At 41.2% G+C, this 19,306-nt stretch overlaps 1 protein-coding gene across 2 annotated transcripts in view; it reads left to right on the top strand.

The window, feature by feature from the left end:
* stn1 (STN1 subunit of CST complex) overlaps window positions 1–16,694 on the top strand; it is a 42,059-nt gene extending 25,365 nt beyond the window's left edge. For both annotated transcript variants that reach the window (XM_060898809.1, XM_060898808.1), the window contains exons 8-10: window positions 6,427–6,552; window positions 10,205–10,277; window positions 15,060–16,694. In XM_060898809.1, the coding sequence (XP_060754792.1) occupies window positions 6,427–6,552; window positions 10,205–10,277; window positions 15,060–15,217 (357 nt within the window). In that variant the 3' untranslated portion in view covers window positions 15,218–16,694. The remainder of the gene's footprint in view (window positions 1–6,426; window positions 6,553–10,204; window positions 10,278–15,059) is intronic.
* The last annotated feature ends 2,612 nt before the right edge of the window (window positions 16,695–19,306 follow it).

Raw genomic sequence — 19,306 nt, 5'->3', positions numbered from 1 at the left:
ATGTTAGAAAATAATTGATGAAATATGTGAAAAGACTGAACTATATAGTACTGAATTGTGGACTTGGACCGGTCAACAGTGTTTTAGTATTTTTGTGTTCAGGATTTTTGGATGGATCAGTACTCCTAGCTCTTGATGATGACGCACTGGAGCCAGACTTAGCATAATGTTTTTGTTAATCTAAACACGTGCTGCTGTTTTTCAGGTTTAGTTGCAATATAGGCACGCTCCGTTTTTGTTTTGTGTTGCTAAATGCTAGGTGGAAATGGATGGGTGAACTTCGACAGAAAAGAAGTAAAAGAAAATAAATGTTATTTACCAGCTGGGAGGTCCGTATGGTGAAATACCATGACGCGAGGTGTTGAAAGTACTGAGCGAGGCCCTCTGGGCCGAGGTCAGTATTCAAGGCCGAGGTCACAGTATTTCACCATACGGACCGACCTTAAGCTGGTAAATAATATATTTATTTTTTTCTTCACCAAATTGTAACAGAAAACGAGAGCGCCCGAAAGGGAAAACCGAACCGAGCCGCCATTTTGAATCCTCATTCACGGCTGTAATGCAAATTGCTTCCTCCTCGGTATACAAGTGCACTTCCATGGCAAGGAAAAAAAAAAACTACATTTTGCCGCCTATGTAGTCCCCTATTTATACAAAATTGAGTCATTCAGGATTCAGCCATGTTTTTGCTCTGCGTTAGCAAGTTACAGGTTTTTAGCTTTCTCCTGAAATGTTTTATTTCTTCTTCCTCAGGGTAGTAAAACTCGCTTTTGCTATCACTATCCATGCTGTAAAATTAATGCTATTTTCCTGAGAAATGCTGGCAAAAATTTTAGATTTTTGATAATCTTATAAATAAATCTTATTAAAAAAAAAAAAGATAAATGTTGACAAAAAATGCTACCATGTTTGTTGTTGTGAATGAGCGAGTCGCCAGAGGTCCGTAACCGGGGTCTGTATCGTAGGATACGGACCCGCTCGCCAGCCAATCGGAGCCCAGGATTTGATGGAAACCGCACCTCGAAAAAAATTAAAAGTTTTTATGATCTTTTGTGTGTGATTGGACAAATTTTCAAGGCGTTCATCTCAAGTTCAAAGCGACCGTGCACACATCCGGCTGTTATGTGGATCGAAAAACAGACTTGGCAAGCTTGATTGAAACACCAAGTCTACTGAGAAAAGCTAAAGCCTAGGTCACAACCGGACGTACGATTTTTTTGGCTGTGCGATTTTTGGCGTTTCCCAAATCGCTGCGTTTTTTTTGTTCATGGAGAAAGACGCACGTTGGCCGTAAGTTTGTCTTGCAACCTGAAAAAATGTAAGCGCCCGTAGAGTTTGTTTGACATGACAAAGAACCTCTGCGGCTGGTCTGCGGCCAGTCTACGGCTCGAAAATCAGCACATCACATGCACGCCCTCCATGCGTTTCTTGCGTTTTTTGCATGTAGACCGGCCGTAGGAGCACATACGGCCGGTTGTGACCGAGGCTTAAGACAAAATTTAAAGACGCAGCTTTGGGACCAAAAGGTTGCTGGTTCGGTTTCCCGGACGGTAAGCAAGCACAACTTTATTCATCACACACTTGTGAAATTCCTCTCTGCATTTAACCCATCTGAAGCAGTGAACACACACTTGCGCGCGCACACGTGAGCAACAAGCACACACACATACCCAGAGCAGTGGGCAGCCATGCTAACAGCGCCCGGGGAGCAGTTGGGAGTTAGGTGCCTCGCTCAAGGGCACTTCAGCCCAAGGCCGTCCCATATTAACCTAACCGCATGTCTTTGGACTGTGAGGGAAACCGGAGCACCCAGAGGAAACCCACGCAGACACGGGGAGAACATGCAAACTCCACACAGAAAGGCCCTCGCCGGCCGCTGGGTTTGAACCCAGAACCTTCTTGCTGTGAGGCAACCGTGCTAACCACTACACCACCGTGCCGCCCAGTATCCGGTTATTTAGCACAAAAGTCTCTTAGCACAACTCTATGTTCTTTAGCACAACTCTGGATTATGGTCACAATAATTAAAAAAAAAAAATACTCATCTTGCTATAGGAAGGGGTTTATTATGATTGCTTAGGGACTGGAAGCCGGAATTTCTGCTGCTGTGCATGTTAAGGATGAGTTGTTGATCCCTGAAACGTGGACTGGAAATCCGATTCTTTGGTGTCTTTGGATATTTGTAGTTAAGCCATAACAAACCTTGAATTGTGGGCAGCTTCATAAATAACTTCAGCCCCTTCTGATCATATCACAAATTCAACTGACTGTCAATAGTTACGCGTTTGCCGAATTAATTAACCGGCAGATTATGTCTCTTGCCCTGCTTGACAACGTGTTTTGCTGACTAAGAGCGGAATCTATTCCTAAAAAAGCTTACTCAAATTATTAGAAGTCCATTTGATATCACATATTACTGTTTTCATATGTATTTGACTAATAAAGCTACAACGTCTTTAACCGAAGAAAGACCAAGTTCAATGAGAATCATGTCTCCTTAGTAACCAACAGTTGCGATATGTAAACAAACGAAAGAAACTTCCACTAAAGTATCGTAGAACGAATGGCAATTCAATAAAAGTGCAATATCAACGTTCAGGAATGACAAAACAACCAAAATTAATATATCAGTTGTTTATAATACGGCAATCGTGAAGCAAGAAGAAGAGATTACGCTAAGACGTAAGGGTTGTTTGATCATCAAGACAAGTCTCGAAGCTGTGGCGAGTTTACAGGGAAATTCACTTTGTTGCAGCATGTTTAGATTTGACTTCGATATTTCTTTTCTTTTTTTTAAATCCAATGCTATCAACCGCTAAAAAACGTTATTTAACACAAAATTATCAAATCAGTAAACCACAAGTATTCATCATAAAGATTAAGTGTTCTTGGATCTTGTGCTAAAGAACTTAGAGTTGTGCTAAGAGACTTTAGAACTTGTGCTAAAAGACTTTTGTGCTAAATAACCGTAAACTCCTTGGACCAGCAGGAATGGCTGAAGTGCCCTTGAGCAAGGCACCTAACCCCCAACTGCTCCCCAGGCTGCTCTGGGTATGTTGTAGGTCGCTCTGGATAAAAGCGTCTGCTAAATACCATTGATGTTTGGTTTAAAAAAAAAAAATGTTGGAGACAGATTGGCACGGAGCCACATGGCGCTTTCCTTGTGTGTGGTAATGGGGAGAAATTAGCTTTACTTGCTTGTAGTGGTTGTAAATATTGGTGTTGTTGTTGTTGCTGTTTCTTTTCAGAGGATGTTGCATGGGTAAATCCACCCCGAACCTGCAGATTAGTTTACAATGCCCTAACCTTAACTCTAAGCCTAAAACGACTGAAACGTCGATGAGCCTAACAGCTGCTGAGCTAAACCAAAAAAAAAAAGTGTTGGCACATGCGTGTTATGGCATTGGAGAAAAACTGCGACTCGGCAGTCAGATATTCTTGGAGGCGGAACCTTTCCTGTGGTTGGCCGTGGTTTCAGTGAACACGCCCCTTGTGTCTCAGCAGAGAGTACTGTTTATCGTTTCACAGTTCTGTAAAATAGTCAGAAGATTAATCTATAGAGTCGGTAGTGACAGCACTAATATTATTTTAATGTTTACGCAAACAAAGTGCTACTCATTTTATTTGTGGTTTTCAATATAAAACTTGGTGAGAGGATTTCAGTTTGTGTATCGGTACCTTTTGAACACTTTCAGCACATTTTAACAACATCGCCATAATACTGGTTAACCGTTTTAATTTTGGCCACAATAAACATTGTATTAAATTTTCATTTCTCCATTGTATGCTAAATTGCACACTAGCATATGAAAGATTTGGTCAGGACACTAGTGGTGTCAGTGTTTAGGCAGCATGCAATTTGGGACACAGCAAAACTCTGGCTGTGTCTGAAATCACTCACTCGTTCACTACTCCCTGCTCACTACCTAGGGAATTCTATATACAAGACTATATAGTGAGCTCATTGATGAAATGGAAAAGGAAAAAAAAAACACTTTGGGACACTACTCTGCCACGCCGTTATTTACGCCATTACTGTCGCACAATTAAAACGTGCCAGTTCAGTCGGCTGGTGGGTTTTCAAAATAATAAACACATGCATGTATTTTTGTGATAAATACATACAACCCCGATTCCCAAAAAGTTGGGACAAAGTACAAATTGTAAATAAAAACGGAATGCAATAATTTACAAATCTCAAAAACCGATATTGTATTCACAATAGAACATAGACAACATATCAAATGTCGAAAGTGAGACATTTTGAAATTTCATGCCAAATATTGGCTCATTTGAAATTTCATGACAGCAACACATCTCAAAAAAGTTGGGACAGGGGCAATAAGAGGCTGGAAAAGTTAAAGGTACAAAAAAGGAACAGCTGGAGGACCAAATTGCAACTCATTAGGTCAATTGGCAATAGGTCATTAACATGACTGGGTATAAAAAGAGCATCTTGGAGTGGCAGCGGCTCTCAGAAGTAAAGATGGGAAGAGGATCACCAATCCCCCTAATTCTGCGCCAACAAATAGTGGAGCAATATCAGAAAGGAGTTCGACAGTGTAAAATTGCAAAGAGTTTGAACATATCATCATCTACAGTGCATAATATCATCAAAAGATTCAGAGAATCTGGAAGAATCTCTGTGCGTAAGGGTCAAGGCCGGAAAACCATACTGGGTGCCCGTGATCTTCGGGCCCTTAGACGGCACTGCATCACATACAGGCATGCTTCTGTATTGGAAATCACAAAATGGGCTCAGGAATATTTCCAGAGAACATTATCTGTGAACACAATTCACCATGCCATCCGCCGTTGCCAGCTAAAACTCTATAGTTCAAAGAAGAAGCCGTATCTAAACATGATCCAGAAGCGCAGACGTCTTCTCTGGGCCAAGGCTCATTTAAAATGGACTGTGGCAAAGCGGAAAACTGTTCTGTGGTCAGACGAATCAAAATTTGAAGTTCTTTATGGAAATCAGGGACGCCGTGTCATTCGGACTAAAGAGGAGAAGGACGACCCAAGTTGTTATCAGCGCTCAGTTCAGAAGCCTGCATCTCTGATGGTATGGGGTTGCATTAGTGCGTGTGGCATGGGCAGCTTACACATCTGGACAGACACCATCAATGCTGAAAGGTATATCCAGGTTCTAGAGCAACATATGCTCCCATCCAGACGATGTCTCTTTCAGGGAAGACCCTGCATTTTCCAACATGACAATGCCAAACCACACACTGCATCAATTACAGCATCATGGCTGCGTAGAAGAAGGGTCCGGGTACTGAACTGGCCAGCCTGCAGTCCAGATCTTTCACCCATAGAAAACATTTGGCGCATCATAAAACGGAAGATACGACAAAAAAGACCTAAGACAGTTGAGCAACTAGAATCCTACATTAGACAAGAATGGGTTAACATTCCTATCCCTAAACTTGAGCAACTTGTCTCCTCAGTCCCCAGACGTTTACAGACTGTTGTAAAGAGAAAAGGGGATGTCTCACAGTGGTAAACATGGCCTTGTCCCAACTTTTTTGAGATGTGTTGTTGTCATGCAATTTAAAATCACCTAATTTTTCTCTTTAAATGATACATTTTCTCAGTTTAAACTTTGATATGTCATCTATGTTCTATTCTGAATAAAATATGGAATTTTGAAACTTCCACATCATTGCATTCCGTTTTTATTTACAATTTGTACTTTCCCAACTTTTTTGGAATCGGGGTTGTATTATACTGAGCGTATTTCCTACATTAATAAATACAAAGTACTTCGTGTCTGCTGCATCTTTCAGTTCTTTTAAATCAAGACTGAATACTTTCTTCTTTGCCGCTGCCTTCTTTTATTAAATCAAATTTGAGGCTTTGGATTAATTCCTTTTATTCTTGTATTTTTTCTCTTATTCTATTTTAGCTTATTTTCTATTCTCTTACTATTTTTAATTGTACTTGAACATCTGTCTATAATGTTTTTCTTCCTCCATCCATTCACCCCAACACTTTTTTTTTTTTTTTACCTTCTTCCTTTCAGTGTGACCGCAATGCATGATGGTATATATTGCTTGATTAATGACCATCGGTTGTACACTTTTCACAGTGCATTGTGGGATACTATGAGTCCACTATATTAGGGTGTAATAATTCTCACTATACATTCAGACAGCATTACAAAATGGCGAACTCTCTATATAGTGAGTAGTGAGTGATTTCGGACACGGACGTGCTCTTCGTCTCCGACAAGTAGCTTGCAGTAGCATTTTTTACCAGAGAGGGCCAACTTTCAAAATCTGGTACTATTTAATTACAAACTTGAACAGGTTGAAAGTAATACTGTACGTTCTGTGTATTCGTGTTAGAGCAATAATCTTTGTTCACTGATTGACGTGTGATGAATGAATGGTCTCAGTCCTGCGTTGTGTGTGTTTTTAGGAGCCTGGTTCTGTTCAGTTGATGGTTCCTGCACAGATCAGGAACCTCCTCAAAGAGACCCTGAAGATTCTGCAGGTGGAGGGAGAGATATTCCGCAAAGTCCTGTCTCCGGATGAGGTGTACAATGTAGGCAAGCCTTTTTCAGTGCGCGCGCACACAAAATGTTGTTCTGTAGCAGACAGTAGGTACTTGTGAGTGCTGTATTTTTATTACAGAAAATGACTGACTTGTGTATTTCTGTGGTTTTAGTTCGCAAGGTAATATGTACAGTAGCACTCACCTTTTTGTATAACAGCAAATTTACATAAATAACACTCACTAATAAAGTGTTATCTGAATTCAGTCCAGTATCCTTGTTACTTTTTTTTTTTTCCTCTCTGTATAGTGTTCTATATACAACCCCAAATCAGAAAAAGTTGGGATGGTATGGAAAATTAGCCTGGGCCCGCCCATCCTAAGTGTGACGCAACACGGGGGGCTGTTGTGAACTTAGTCTGGCAAGGCAAGCTATCTCCAGCTCTTCCAAGCTCCCGAAAAATCGGGAGCCAATCAACTTTGAGCATCTCCAACGGCCCTGGGTAGAGGCGCGTTCAAGGCAGTGACGTAGTAGAACTGCGACCGGAAGCCATAGATTGTTTACAGAATCTATGCCGGAAGCGCTTCATTCACTAGAAACATTACGAACATGGAGCAGCGGCAAGCCTTTGACACAGCGGTAGATGCTGTATTGAAAGCATTCAACGGGAAGTTCTCATTGAAAACGGAGCAAAGAGCAGCCCTGGAGGTATTTATTGAAAGGAAGGACGTTTTCGCCTTGCTCCCGACCGGCTTCGGTAAGAGTTTAATCTACCAGTTAGCCCCGCTGGTAGCCAAATCAATGGGGCTCAACGAGAATCCTATCGTCGCGTCACGTACGTCAGAGGAAAGAGTGATGTGATTGGTTTAAGCTTCGTCACAGCCTTTTCTGGCTTCGACCAGTAGCAAACTGAGGCATTTCAGGGAGGCGGGTCAACCACGCGCTTTGGGAAATGGTTGGGCTTAAAGGAACAGTCCACTGTACTTCCATAATGAAATATGCTCTTATCTGAATTGAGACGAGCTGCTCCGTACCTATCCAAGCTTTGCGCGACCTCCCAGTCAGTCAGACGCAGTCAGACGCGCTGTCACTCCTGTTAGCAATGTAGCTAGGCTCAGCATGGCCAATGGTATTTTTTGGGGCTGTAGTTAGATGCGACCAAACTCTTCCGCGTTTTTCCTGTTTACATAGGTTTATATGACCAGTGACATGAAACAAGTTCAGTTACACAAATTGAAACGTAGTGATTTTCTATGCTATGGAAAGTGCGCACTATAATGACAGGCGTACTAACACCTTCTGCGCGCTTCGGCAGCGCATTGATACGGAGCTCAGATATCAATGCGCTGCCGAAGCGTGCAGAAGGTGTTAGTACGCCTGTCATTATAGTGCGCACTTTCCATAGCATACAAAATCGCTACGTTTCAATTTGTGTAACTGAACTTGTTTCATGTCACTGGTCATATAAACCTATATAAACAGGAAAAACGCGGAAGAGTTTGGTCGCATCTAACTACAGCCCCAAAAAATACCATTGGCCATACTGAGCCTAGCTACATTGCTAACAGGAGTGACAGCGCGTCTGACTGACTGGGAGGTCGCGCAAAGCTCGGAGAGGTACGGAGCAGCTCGTCTCAATTCAGATAAGAGCATATTTCATTATGGAAGTACGGTGGACTGTTCCTTTAATATCTATGCCAGACCAATGCTCGCAGAGCTTTGAAGTTGCATTAGCCAGACTAATGGAAAATGCAAATAAAAAAAGAAAGCAGTGATTTCTAAATTGACTTGTATTGCAGTACAGACAAGATGAACCCAAGATATTTCATGTTTTGTCTGGTCAACTTCATTTCACTTGTTAATATACATCCATTCCTGCGTTTCAGTCCCTCAAAAAAAGTTGGGACGGGGCAATTAGGGCTAGTAATGAGGTAAAACAATTACATAATGATGTGATTTGAAGCAGGTGATGTCACTAGATGATTGTAATCATGATTCGGTACAAAATCAGTATCCAGGAAAGGCCCGGTCTTTGAGGAGCAAAGATGGGTCGAGGGTCTCCAGTTTGTCAACAAATGCATGAGAAAATTATTGAAATGTTTAAAACCAATGTTCCTCAAAGCAAGATATGAAGGGATTTGGATATTTCACCCCCTACGATGTATAATATCAAACCATTCAAGGAATCTGGTGGAATTTCAGTGCGTAAAGGGCAAGGGTGCAAGCCTAAGCGGAACACCTGTGACGTTTCTCTGATCCCTCAGACGGCACTGCATCAAGAACCGTCCTCCATCTATAGCTGATAGAACCACATGGGCTCAGGATTGCTTTGGTAAACGTTTATCAAGCACTACAATCCAGAGTTACATCCACAAATACCAGTTAAAACTTTTACTGTGCAAAAACAAAGCCTTATGTTAACTGTGTCCAGAAGCATGGTTGACTTCTCTGGACTTGGAGGCATCTGGGATGGACCATCACACTGTGGAAATGTGTATTGTGGTCAGACGAATTAGTATTCCAGGTCTTTTTGTGTGCGATTCCTCCACATCGAGAGGAATCAGCTGAGGTGGCTCAGGCATCTCTTTCAGATGCCTCCTGGACGCCTCCCTGGGGAGGGGTTCCAGGCATGTCCCCCCGGGAGGAGGCCCCGGGGAAGACCCAGGACACGCTGGAGGGACTATGTCTCTCAGCTGGCCTGGGAACGCCTCGGTGTTCTTCCCAAGGAGCTGGCTGAGGTGTCTGGGGAAAGGGAAGTTTGGGCTTCCATGATCAGACTGCTGCCTCCACGACCCGGCCCCGGATAAAGCGGAAGAAGACGAGACGAGGTCTTTTTTTTTTTTCTTCCCCCGGGTGCCATGTGCTCCAGACCAAAGCCGAAAAGAACCATCCAGACTGTTACCAGCAACAAATCCAGGGTTTGTCATGGTATGGGGTTGTGTCAGTGCCCTTGGGAAAGGTAACTTCCACTTCTGTGATGGCAGCATTAATGCAGAAAAGTACACTGAGATTTTGGAGCAACATATCCTGCCTTGAAGACGACATCTTTTCCAGGGAGATTTCAGCAAGACAATGCAAAACCACATTCTGCACACGTTACAAAGGCAGGGCTGTGGAAGAAGAGGGTGCCTGTCCATTCTGTCCCCAACAGAGAATCTGTGGCAAATTTTGAAACAAAAAAAAAAAAAAATGACCATGACGACCCCGTCCTGTTGCACACCTTAAGACTTGTTTTGCAATAAACAAAACTTGAAACGCTTCATCACTCGGTGTCTTTAGTCCCTGAACAGCTTTTAAGTGTTGTGAGAAGGAATGGCAACATTATAAAGTGGTAATTGCTTCAGCGTCCCAACTTTTTTGAAATGTGTTGCAAGAATCAAAATTGAAATAAATGTTTCTTTTGAAAAAATAAAATTAATGAGGTAAAACATTACATAATATGCTGCTGTTTTGTTTTGAATGCAATACAGGTCCGAGGTGATTTACAATTCATTGTTTTCAGTTTTAATTTCGATTTCAACATACCGTCCCAACTTTTTCTGATTTGGGGTCAACAGTGATGGAATGAGGGAGTGATCCCGAGCAAGATTTAAAAGTGCTTTTCCATGTGGTATACGTATTAGAGAAAGCTATTACTTTTGTAATGCATTAATGGTGATAAAAATCCTGACTGTTTGTGATTCCTGTGTGCGTCTCCTGCAGGTAACTGAACACGACAAAGATCTGCTTGCGGTGATTTGTAATATCTTGAGAGAGGATTGCAAAAGAGAGAAATGTAAGTTCTGCCTCTAGATATCTTTTATTCCCTGCTCCATCACCTAAAGCAATTATTGTATTATTTCAGTCAATTTTGTTCTTTTAATAAATAATTATTTATTATTCTGAAATTCCTCCAGATTCCTTGAATTGTTTAATGATTATAAGCATTGTAGAGGGTGAACGATCCAAATCCCTTCCTAGCTTTCTTTGAGGAACCTTGTTTTTTTAAACACTTCAAAAAATTCTCATGCATTCGTTGACAAACTGGAGATCCTCGGCCCGTCTTTGCTCCTCAAAGATTAGGCTTTTCCTGGATACGGATTTTGTCCCAAATCATGATTACAATCATCTGGTGACATCACCTGCTTCAAATCACATCATTATGTAATTGTTTTACCTCATTACTAGCCCTAAATTGCCCCGTCCCAACTTTTTTTTGGAATGTGTTGCAGGACTGAAACGCAGGAATGGATGTAGATGAACAAATGAAATGACAAGTTGACCAGACAAAACATGAAATCTATCGTGTTCATCCCGTCTGCACTGAAATACAAGTCAAAGTAAATTTAGGAATCTTTTTTTTTTTTATTTGCATTTTCCATACCGTCCCAACTTTTTCTGATTTGGGGTTGTAGAAAAAAATAACGTATATGAGTGATTCCACGCTTATGGGTACTGAAATGGGGACATGAACTTATTTTTAAAAATTCACCTAAAACCATTTCTTTTTTTTACCATCAGGTCACAAAACATGTAATCTTTAATGAATGATATGTTAAAAGATAACTTTAATTTTCTGAGATGTAATAAAAACATATTTATATGCCAAAGTCAGAACGTAACAGAAGTGTTGTGGACATATATATTCTCAATTTTAACAATGTAGAATTACTTTTTGAAACATAGGAAGGTGATGTTTTAGCAAATATAATTAATCAACATGTGTAGTAGAATAAACATACACATTCTTTCAATAAGATTAACATGGTATATAGCTAGATTGTAATTAATTTGTAACAGACGCGAGATGGACAATCGTAACAGAAGTAATGGAACAGACATCATTTTGGAACTCATAGGCTTGACTTTGGCATATAAATATGTTTTTATTACATCTCAGAAAATTAAAGTTATCTTTTAACATATCATTCATTAAAGATTACATGTTTTGTGACCTGATGGTAAAAAAAGAAATGGTTTTAGGTGAATAAGTTCATGTCCCCATTTCAGTACCCATAAGCGTGGAATCACTCATATAGAAACAGCAATGAGCATTTTAGTATCAACCATGATTGTATTACAACACGCATTACTGTTCAAGCTGTTGTTACAGACAATTAATCAACACCTTCTGACCACTTGGGTTTATAATGAAGTGGAGGACTGAAAGTGTTCATCTCTTAAGGCCCCGTCACACTTATTCGGAATTAGCAGGAATCAAGCAGAACCAGCCGGAATGAAATTTTTCAAAATTCGTGCCACATTCAGGCAGGAATTTCAAACTGACCAACATTCTTACAGCTTTGTAAGAATGCCGTTCGAATACTTAGAATGCGCTTCGAACCCGCCTCGAATGATTCGTGCACATTCCGGGTGTATTAGCTTTCGAATGCAGTTGGAACACAGTAGGAATGCTGTAAGAATATTAAGAATGCACTTCGAATGCCATACGAGGGCGGTTCGATTGCTGCCTGAATACCACCCGAAGTCTGGTTGGAAGATGCCTCGAATGCTGTACGAATTCACCTCAAATGCAGTCAGAACGCTCCCGGAATAGCCGCTGAATATGTTTCGAACGTCTAAGAATTCAAAGAGAATGCAGCTCGAATACTTAGAATGTACTTCGAATATCCCGGAACATACACTACCGTTCAAAAGTTTGGGGTCACCCAGACAATTTTGTTTTTTCCATGAAAAGTCACACTTTTATTTCCCACCGTAAGTTGTAAAATGAATAGAAAATATAGTCAAGACATTTTTCTGAGCATTTAATCGACCCCACAAATTAATGTGATGCTCCAGAAACTCAATCTGCTCAAAGGAAGGTCAGTTTTATAGCTTCTCTAAAGAGCTCAACTGTTTTCAGCTGTGCTAACATGATTGTACAAGGGTTTTCTAATCATCCATTAGCCTTCTGAGGCAATGAGCAAACACATTGTACCATTAGAACACTGGAGTGAGAGTTGCTGGAAATGGGCCTCTATACACCTATGGAGATATTGCACCAAAAACCAGACATTTGCAGCTAGAATAGTCATTTACCACATTAGCAATGTATAGAGTGGATTTCTGATTAGTTTAAAGTGATCTTCGTTGAAAAGAACAGTGCTTTTCTTTCAAAAATAAGGACATTTCAAAGTGACCCCAAACTTTTGAACGGTAGTGTACAAAGAATTTTCATTCCAGCTCATTCGAGGCACATTCGGGACATTCTGGCAGGATTTGGTGGCTTGCCATTTTGATTTTTCCCTCGACCGCGATCAGAATGTTTCGAATGCTGTAAGAATATTTAGAATGCAGTCAGAATACACTTCAAATGGGGGCGTCGTGGCTCAGGTGGCTAAGGCGCCATACCATAAATCCGGGGACCCGGGTTCGATTCCGACCCGAGGTCATTTCCCGATCCCTCCCCGTCTCTCTCTCCCGCTCATTTCCTGTCCTGTCTCTACACTGTCCTATCCAGTAAAGGTGAAAAAAGCCCAAAAAAATATCTTAAAAAAGAATACACTTCGAATGCCGTTCGATATTTCTCCTCTTCGAATGTTTTAAGCACGAGCAAAACATTCAGACCGGCCACAAGGATGGGCCCGAATGTTTGGAATGCATTCAGAATGCAGTCAAAATTTTTAGAATGCACTTCGAATATCCCGGAATATACAAAGAATTTTCATTCTGACAGCATTCCGGCTCATTCCGCCTCTAGTGTGACTATGCCCTTATGTTTGTCATAAATATGTGCTTGTAGTGAGGTTTTTTTTTTTTTTTTTTTGTGAAACAAATGAAATGGTGCAGGTTCATGGATGATTATAATAATCTGATAGTCCAATACAGACAACTTGCATGTTAAATTTACTTACACATATTGAAAAAGCGGGGCGGCACGGTGGTGTAGTGGTTAGTGCTGTCGCCTCACAGCAAGAAGGTTCGAGCCCCGTGGCCGGCGAGGGCCTTTCTGTGCGGAGTTTGCATGTTCTCCCCGTGTCTGCGTGGGTTTCCTCCGGGTGCTCCGGTTTCCCCCACAGTCCAAAGACATGCAGGTTAGGTTAACTGGTGACTCTAAATTGACCGTAGGTGTGAATGTGAGTGTGAATGGTTGTCTGTGTCTATGTGTCAGCCCTGTGATGACCTGGCGACTTGTCCAGGGTGTACCCCGCCTTTCGCCCGTAGTCAGCTGGGATAGGCTCCAGCTTGCCTGCGACCCTGCACAGGATAAGCGGCTACAGATAATGGATGATGATCTCAAGCTGATGTCACAGTCCCTGACTCACATTTTGAAATCAGAAATGATCCAAATAATGTACAGTACCAGTCAAAAGTTTGGGCACACCTTCTAATTCAATGTTTTTTCTTTATTTTTATGGATTAAAAGACTCTTCATGTCTTAAAGTAATGATGGATGTCGTTTCTCTTTACTTAGTTGAGTGGTTCTTGATGTAATATGGATTACTACAGTTGTGGTGAGGAATAGAGCTGTTTACTGCATTTTTATTATTTACTATTTTGATCTCCTCGCATTAAGACGGCAAGAAATTGCACTAATTAACTTTTGACGAGACGCACTTGTTAATTGAAAAGCATTCCAGGTGACGACCTCATGAAGCTGGTTAAGATAAGGCCAATAGTGTACAAAGCGTCATCAAGGTAAACAGTAGCTACTTTTTTTTTTTTTAAAGATATTTTATGGGCTTTTTTTCACCTTTTATTGGATAGGACAGTGTAGAGACAGGAAATGAGCGGGAGAGAGAGACGGGGAGGGATCAGGAAATGACCTCGGGTCGGACTCGAACCCCCGGATTTATGGTATGGTGCCTTAGCCACCTGAGCCACGACACCCCAGTAGCTACTTTGAAGAATCTAAAATGTGTATATATTTTTAAAAACTTTGTTTACCACATAATTCCATATACACTATATTGCCAAAAGTATTTGCTCACCCATCCAAATTATCAGAATCAGGTGTTCCAATCACTTCCATGGCCACAGGTGTATAAAATCAAGCAGCTAGGCATGCAGACTGTTTTTACAGTTTGGAGCTGCCCCCTTCCTCTTCCGACATGACTGTGCACCAGTGCACAAAGCAAGGTCCATAAAGACATGGATGACAGAGTCTGGTGTGGATGAACTTGACTGGCCTGCACAGAGTCCTGACCTCAACCCGATAGAACAGCTTTGGGATGAATTAGAGCGGAGACTGAGAGCCAGGCCTTCTCGTCCAACATCAATGTGTGACCTCACAAATGCGCTTCTGGAAGAATGGTCAAACATTCCCATAAACACACTCCTAAACCTTATGGACAGCCTTCCCAGAAGAGTCGAAGCTGTTCTAGCTGCAAAGGGTGGACCGATGTCATATTGAACCCTATAGATTAGGAATGGGATGTCACTTAAGCTCATATGTGAGTCAAGGCAGGTGAGCAAATACTTTTGGCAATACAGTGTATGTTATTTCATAGTTTTAACGTCTTCAGTATTGTTCTACAATGTAGAAAAACCGATGAATGAGTAGGGGTGTACAAACTTTTGACTGGTACTATAAGCAAGATAAGCTCCTAATTCTTGTTTACGCTGTTGGTTTCAGATGCTGAAAAGGGTTGCCATGTGCTGCACATCTTGTCCAGTGTGAGGCAGCGTTACAGCCGTAACCTGAGCAGAGAAGCCCTGGATGTGGCGCTGAAGTTCTTAGAGTGTAACAGTGACATCATCAGTACAACAGATGCCTATTATATTGTTTTATAATAAGAGGGTTTGAAACGTTCCAGGAAAATTACACACCCCAAATCTTTACGTCGAAGCAAAGACCCTTCAAGTCGAGAGTTTCTTAAAGTGCCTGGCTGAGTCCTCATAGAGCCGTGCAGGGGCTTGCTGTCAAAATGCCTTTTCCAAACTTCTCGAAACTATTTTTCTCAAAGAGAGAAGTCATAATTATTGTTTGCATTCAAGTAGATTGTAGTGTTCGTCTGTCCAAAATAAGCCTGTTTTACAGATAGCAATCAATTTACATGTTTTAACAGGGTGATTTTTCTAAATTGTGATAAGATGGATCATGTTCGAGTTCAGCTTTTTAATATAGCATTTAATTCAGTGATTATGAAAGACAGAACATCTACAGAGCAAGGCTTTGCTTATAGGGTTCCACCTACTCTTTTTTTTTTTTTAAAAAACACAAGTAGTGAGGGGGCGGAACGGTGGTGTAGTGGTTAGCGCTGTTGCCTCACAGCAAGAAGGTCCGGGTTCGAGCCCCGTGGCCGGCGAGGGCCTTTCTGTGCGGAGTTTGCATGTTGTCCGCGTGGGTTTCCTCTGGGTGCTCCGGTTTCCCCCACAGTCCAAAGACATGCAGGTTAGGTTAACTGGTGACTCTAAATTGAGCGTAGGTGTGAATGTGAATGGTTGTCTGTGTCTATGTGTCAGCCCTGTGATGACCTGGCGACTTGTCCAGGGTGTACCCCGCCTTTCGTCCGTAGTCAGCTGGGATAGGCTCCAGCTTGCCTGCAACCCTGTAGAACAGGATAAAGTGGCTAGAGATGAGATGAGACAAGTAGTGAGTTAAGATTTAACATTTCAGGGTTTTTCTTTTTTTGTTAAAGTGACCGTCCCACAGAATGAGGCAACTTTTCAGGGTATCAGTGCTCTCTGTCTGGCATTTTTTAAAAAGATAGATAGTTTTTTTTTTTTTTTTTTTTTTTAGATTTTAATTAATTTGTCACCAAAAATACATTACAATACAAATAAAAAAAAAAAAAGTGGAACAATTATTGACTTAAACAGCTAATTCAAACTAAAATGGGGTGTGACGGGGAGGGGAAAAAAAACACTTGCGTCCCAATTGCAATCTAACCCCCTACAATACTACATACATTAAGAATATACTCTAAAAGTACATACAAGTAAATAAGAATATGGCAAAGGAGTAAAATGTATATCAAGCTAAATTAATATCCAATCTGGAGGACTATAAGGCCCACACTTAGACAAATATATTAGATTGGTCTTTAAAGTAGTAAATAGGTTAATAGGTAGTAATAGGCAGACCTGCCTAACATTATAATAAAGACATTTATTTATTTTCAAATTGAAAAAATATATTGGGCGGCACGGTGGTGTAGTGGTTAGCGCTGTCGCCTCACAGCAAGAAGGTCCAGGTTCGAGCCCCGTGGCCGGCGAGGGCCTTTCTGTGTGGAGTTTGCATGTTCTCCCCGTGTCCGCGTGGGTTTCCTCCGGGTGCTCCGGTTTCCCCCACAGTCCAAAGACATGCAGGTTAGGTTAACTGGTGACTCTAAATTGACCGTAGGTGTGAATGTGAGTGTGAATGGTTGTCTGTGTCTATGTGTCAGCCCTGTGATGACCTGGCGACTTGTCCAGGGTGTACCCCGCCTTTCACCCGTAGTCAGCTGGGATAGGCTCCAGCTTGCCTGCGACCCTGTAGAACAGGATAAAGCGGCTACAGGTAATAGATGGATGAAAAATATATCTGGAAGTGTATAATTTATTTAAAAAATAAACCAACAAAAACCCCACCGAAGTTGTTTTGCAATATTATTTTTGGTTGTTATTAAAAGTATCCAACTAGATTTAAGAGTTTGTAAAAAGGTAGCACAGAGGTAAAACTTGGGGCACTCAATGGCGTGTATACCTCCGCCAAGCCACATAACATCAAAATCAAATCATTTGAACTGAGAATAATACTAAAGCTGTGCAAATTTCATCAAAATTTGTTCATTTGTTTGAGTTACGTTAGGAACAGATTTAAAAAAAAAAAAAAGTAGTCCTGGATCCGTATACATATCCGGATTTGCAATAAAGTTTAATCAATTGTTCCTTGGCTCCTGGCCCAGCTTTCCTCAAAATCCATTCACTACTTTTTGAGTTACGTTGGGAAAACGAACAAATGGAGGCGAAAACATAACCTTCTCCAACAAAATTGGCCGAGGTAATTAGTCATAAGATCACAGTTCAATACATTTTTTTCCTTTACACTTTAAATAATTGCCTTAAAACTACAGTAGAGAATGTGTTGTAACATTTTGATAATACAGTCTGAATGAATATGGAATATGGAAAGTGGAGTGTTTGGGCAAACATGACCACAGGGGGATGCCATGATCAAATCAATAGCCAGCTGTTCATGAGCACATCTGTATCCATGCAGTTTTCTTTGGCTGCTGTCCTGTTGACAGCAGATCAGCTGTCTAATCTAATAAATATTGTTGAATTTATTCAGCTTGGATGCAGCAACATTTTTTTTTTTTTTTAGATTGAGAATTGATAAGATTATGTGCTAGAAATGTGTTGATCCTACTTTAACTGAGCCTAAAGCAGCTCATTAAAAAAAGCTCGAGCTGGATGGGTTCCACTTGGTGCCACAATGACCTGAGAAATAATGCCCCACCACATCAGTGGCAAGACAACAAGCAGCAGATGTGCCATTATTTTAGCTCCAGTTCCTTCTGCTTTCACTCTGGTTTGTTATTCCTCTCCTGCAAATATCTATTTGCACATTGCCAGCCCGGCCCACTACACACACACGCACAGAGAGGCCTACAACTAAAACTGGGATGGCTCATGGATTTGATTCCAAAAGAGTCAATTCACTGATTCTAGGAATCAACTTGTGTAGTATCAGGGATGTGTTCAGTGTTGCACCATATCAGCGGTGTTTTTACTTTCTTAAACATGGCAAAATTCAAAATGTACTTTAAAACCTGGCTTATAATCAATCAAACAACAACTTCAACAGCTACTTGAGCATTTTAAAGCAACTTGCATTTTCAGGCGAAGCCAAAACGAGAGTCGGTTCCAGGGTTAATCTATAATCATCGAGCTGATGTTGGGTTTAATTTGGTGTTTACTTTCTTAAACATGGCAAAGTTTACTTTAAAACCTGGCTTATAATCAAACGACAACTTCAACAGCTACTTGAGCATTTTAAAGCTCATAGGCAAAGGTTTTAATTTTATGCACATTTGAAATTTTATATGTTAAAATAACCCTCTGTAATTTTCTTCTGGTCCCAAGAAGTATTGTTAATAAGTAATAATTAAAATAAGTTAGCGCGGATCGTGGCGATTGGAGGTAAACATTTTTACTTTTGCTTGCAACTGACAAGTCAAGAATCCTGAGGGATCCTGTACAATCATTGTGGAAATGAGACAAAGGGATATTTCCTCGCTTAGAGTCCGCTATAAATAGTATAATGCCGTGGATGACAGGCTAATGTGGCCTACCAGCGCACTGTCCAGTAATCGTTCCCTATATCCACTAGGAAGGGCGGTTTAGTTATTCTTCAAAAGGGCTCTTATTTAGTATTACAACGAAAGTAGGAATTTATCATAACTACCAGGATAAATCGTTTGGGCGCGAGTCTTGTTGAGGTTCGGGGTCACCGCGATCAGAGTCGGCCGAGTCGCTGTCCGATTCCGAGGCCGCAAACCAATGAGCCACATTCACCGATTGCATCACAACGGCCATAGGTTCATACATATATGGTTTCACCTCTCGATATTCAATTTGGAGAGTTCCTACTTCAAAATCGCGATCACTTTCAGACATTTTACACAACCTCTTACGACCAAAATCCGTATGTGTGCGTCCGGTTCGCAAGTAAACACAGAGCTGCTCCCGGTCTGTGTGGCTTAAATGACGTCACGACGACGGTGGTGAAAGTGCGCGTAAGTGAGATGTAAACAAACCTTTGGAAATTGGGCAAAACAGTATATTTTAACCGTTTTATTCAATTTTAGTTTGCAAATTAGACACTAGGAAGATTGAATTCGCTTTTCGGGTCGTTCTTCTAGACAATAAAGTTGATATTCTACGTTTCACCTCCGA

This window comes from Neoarius graeffei, chromosome 18 (genome assembly GCF_027579695.1).
Source record: "Neoarius graeffei isolate fNeoGra1 chromosome 18, fNeoGra1.pri, whole genome shotgun sequence".
Taxonomy (NCBI): Eukaryota; Metazoa; Chordata; class Actinopteri; order Siluriformes; family Ariidae; genus Neoarius; species Neoarius graeffei.
This window is presented reverse-complemented; position numbering and strand designations above follow the sequence as displayed.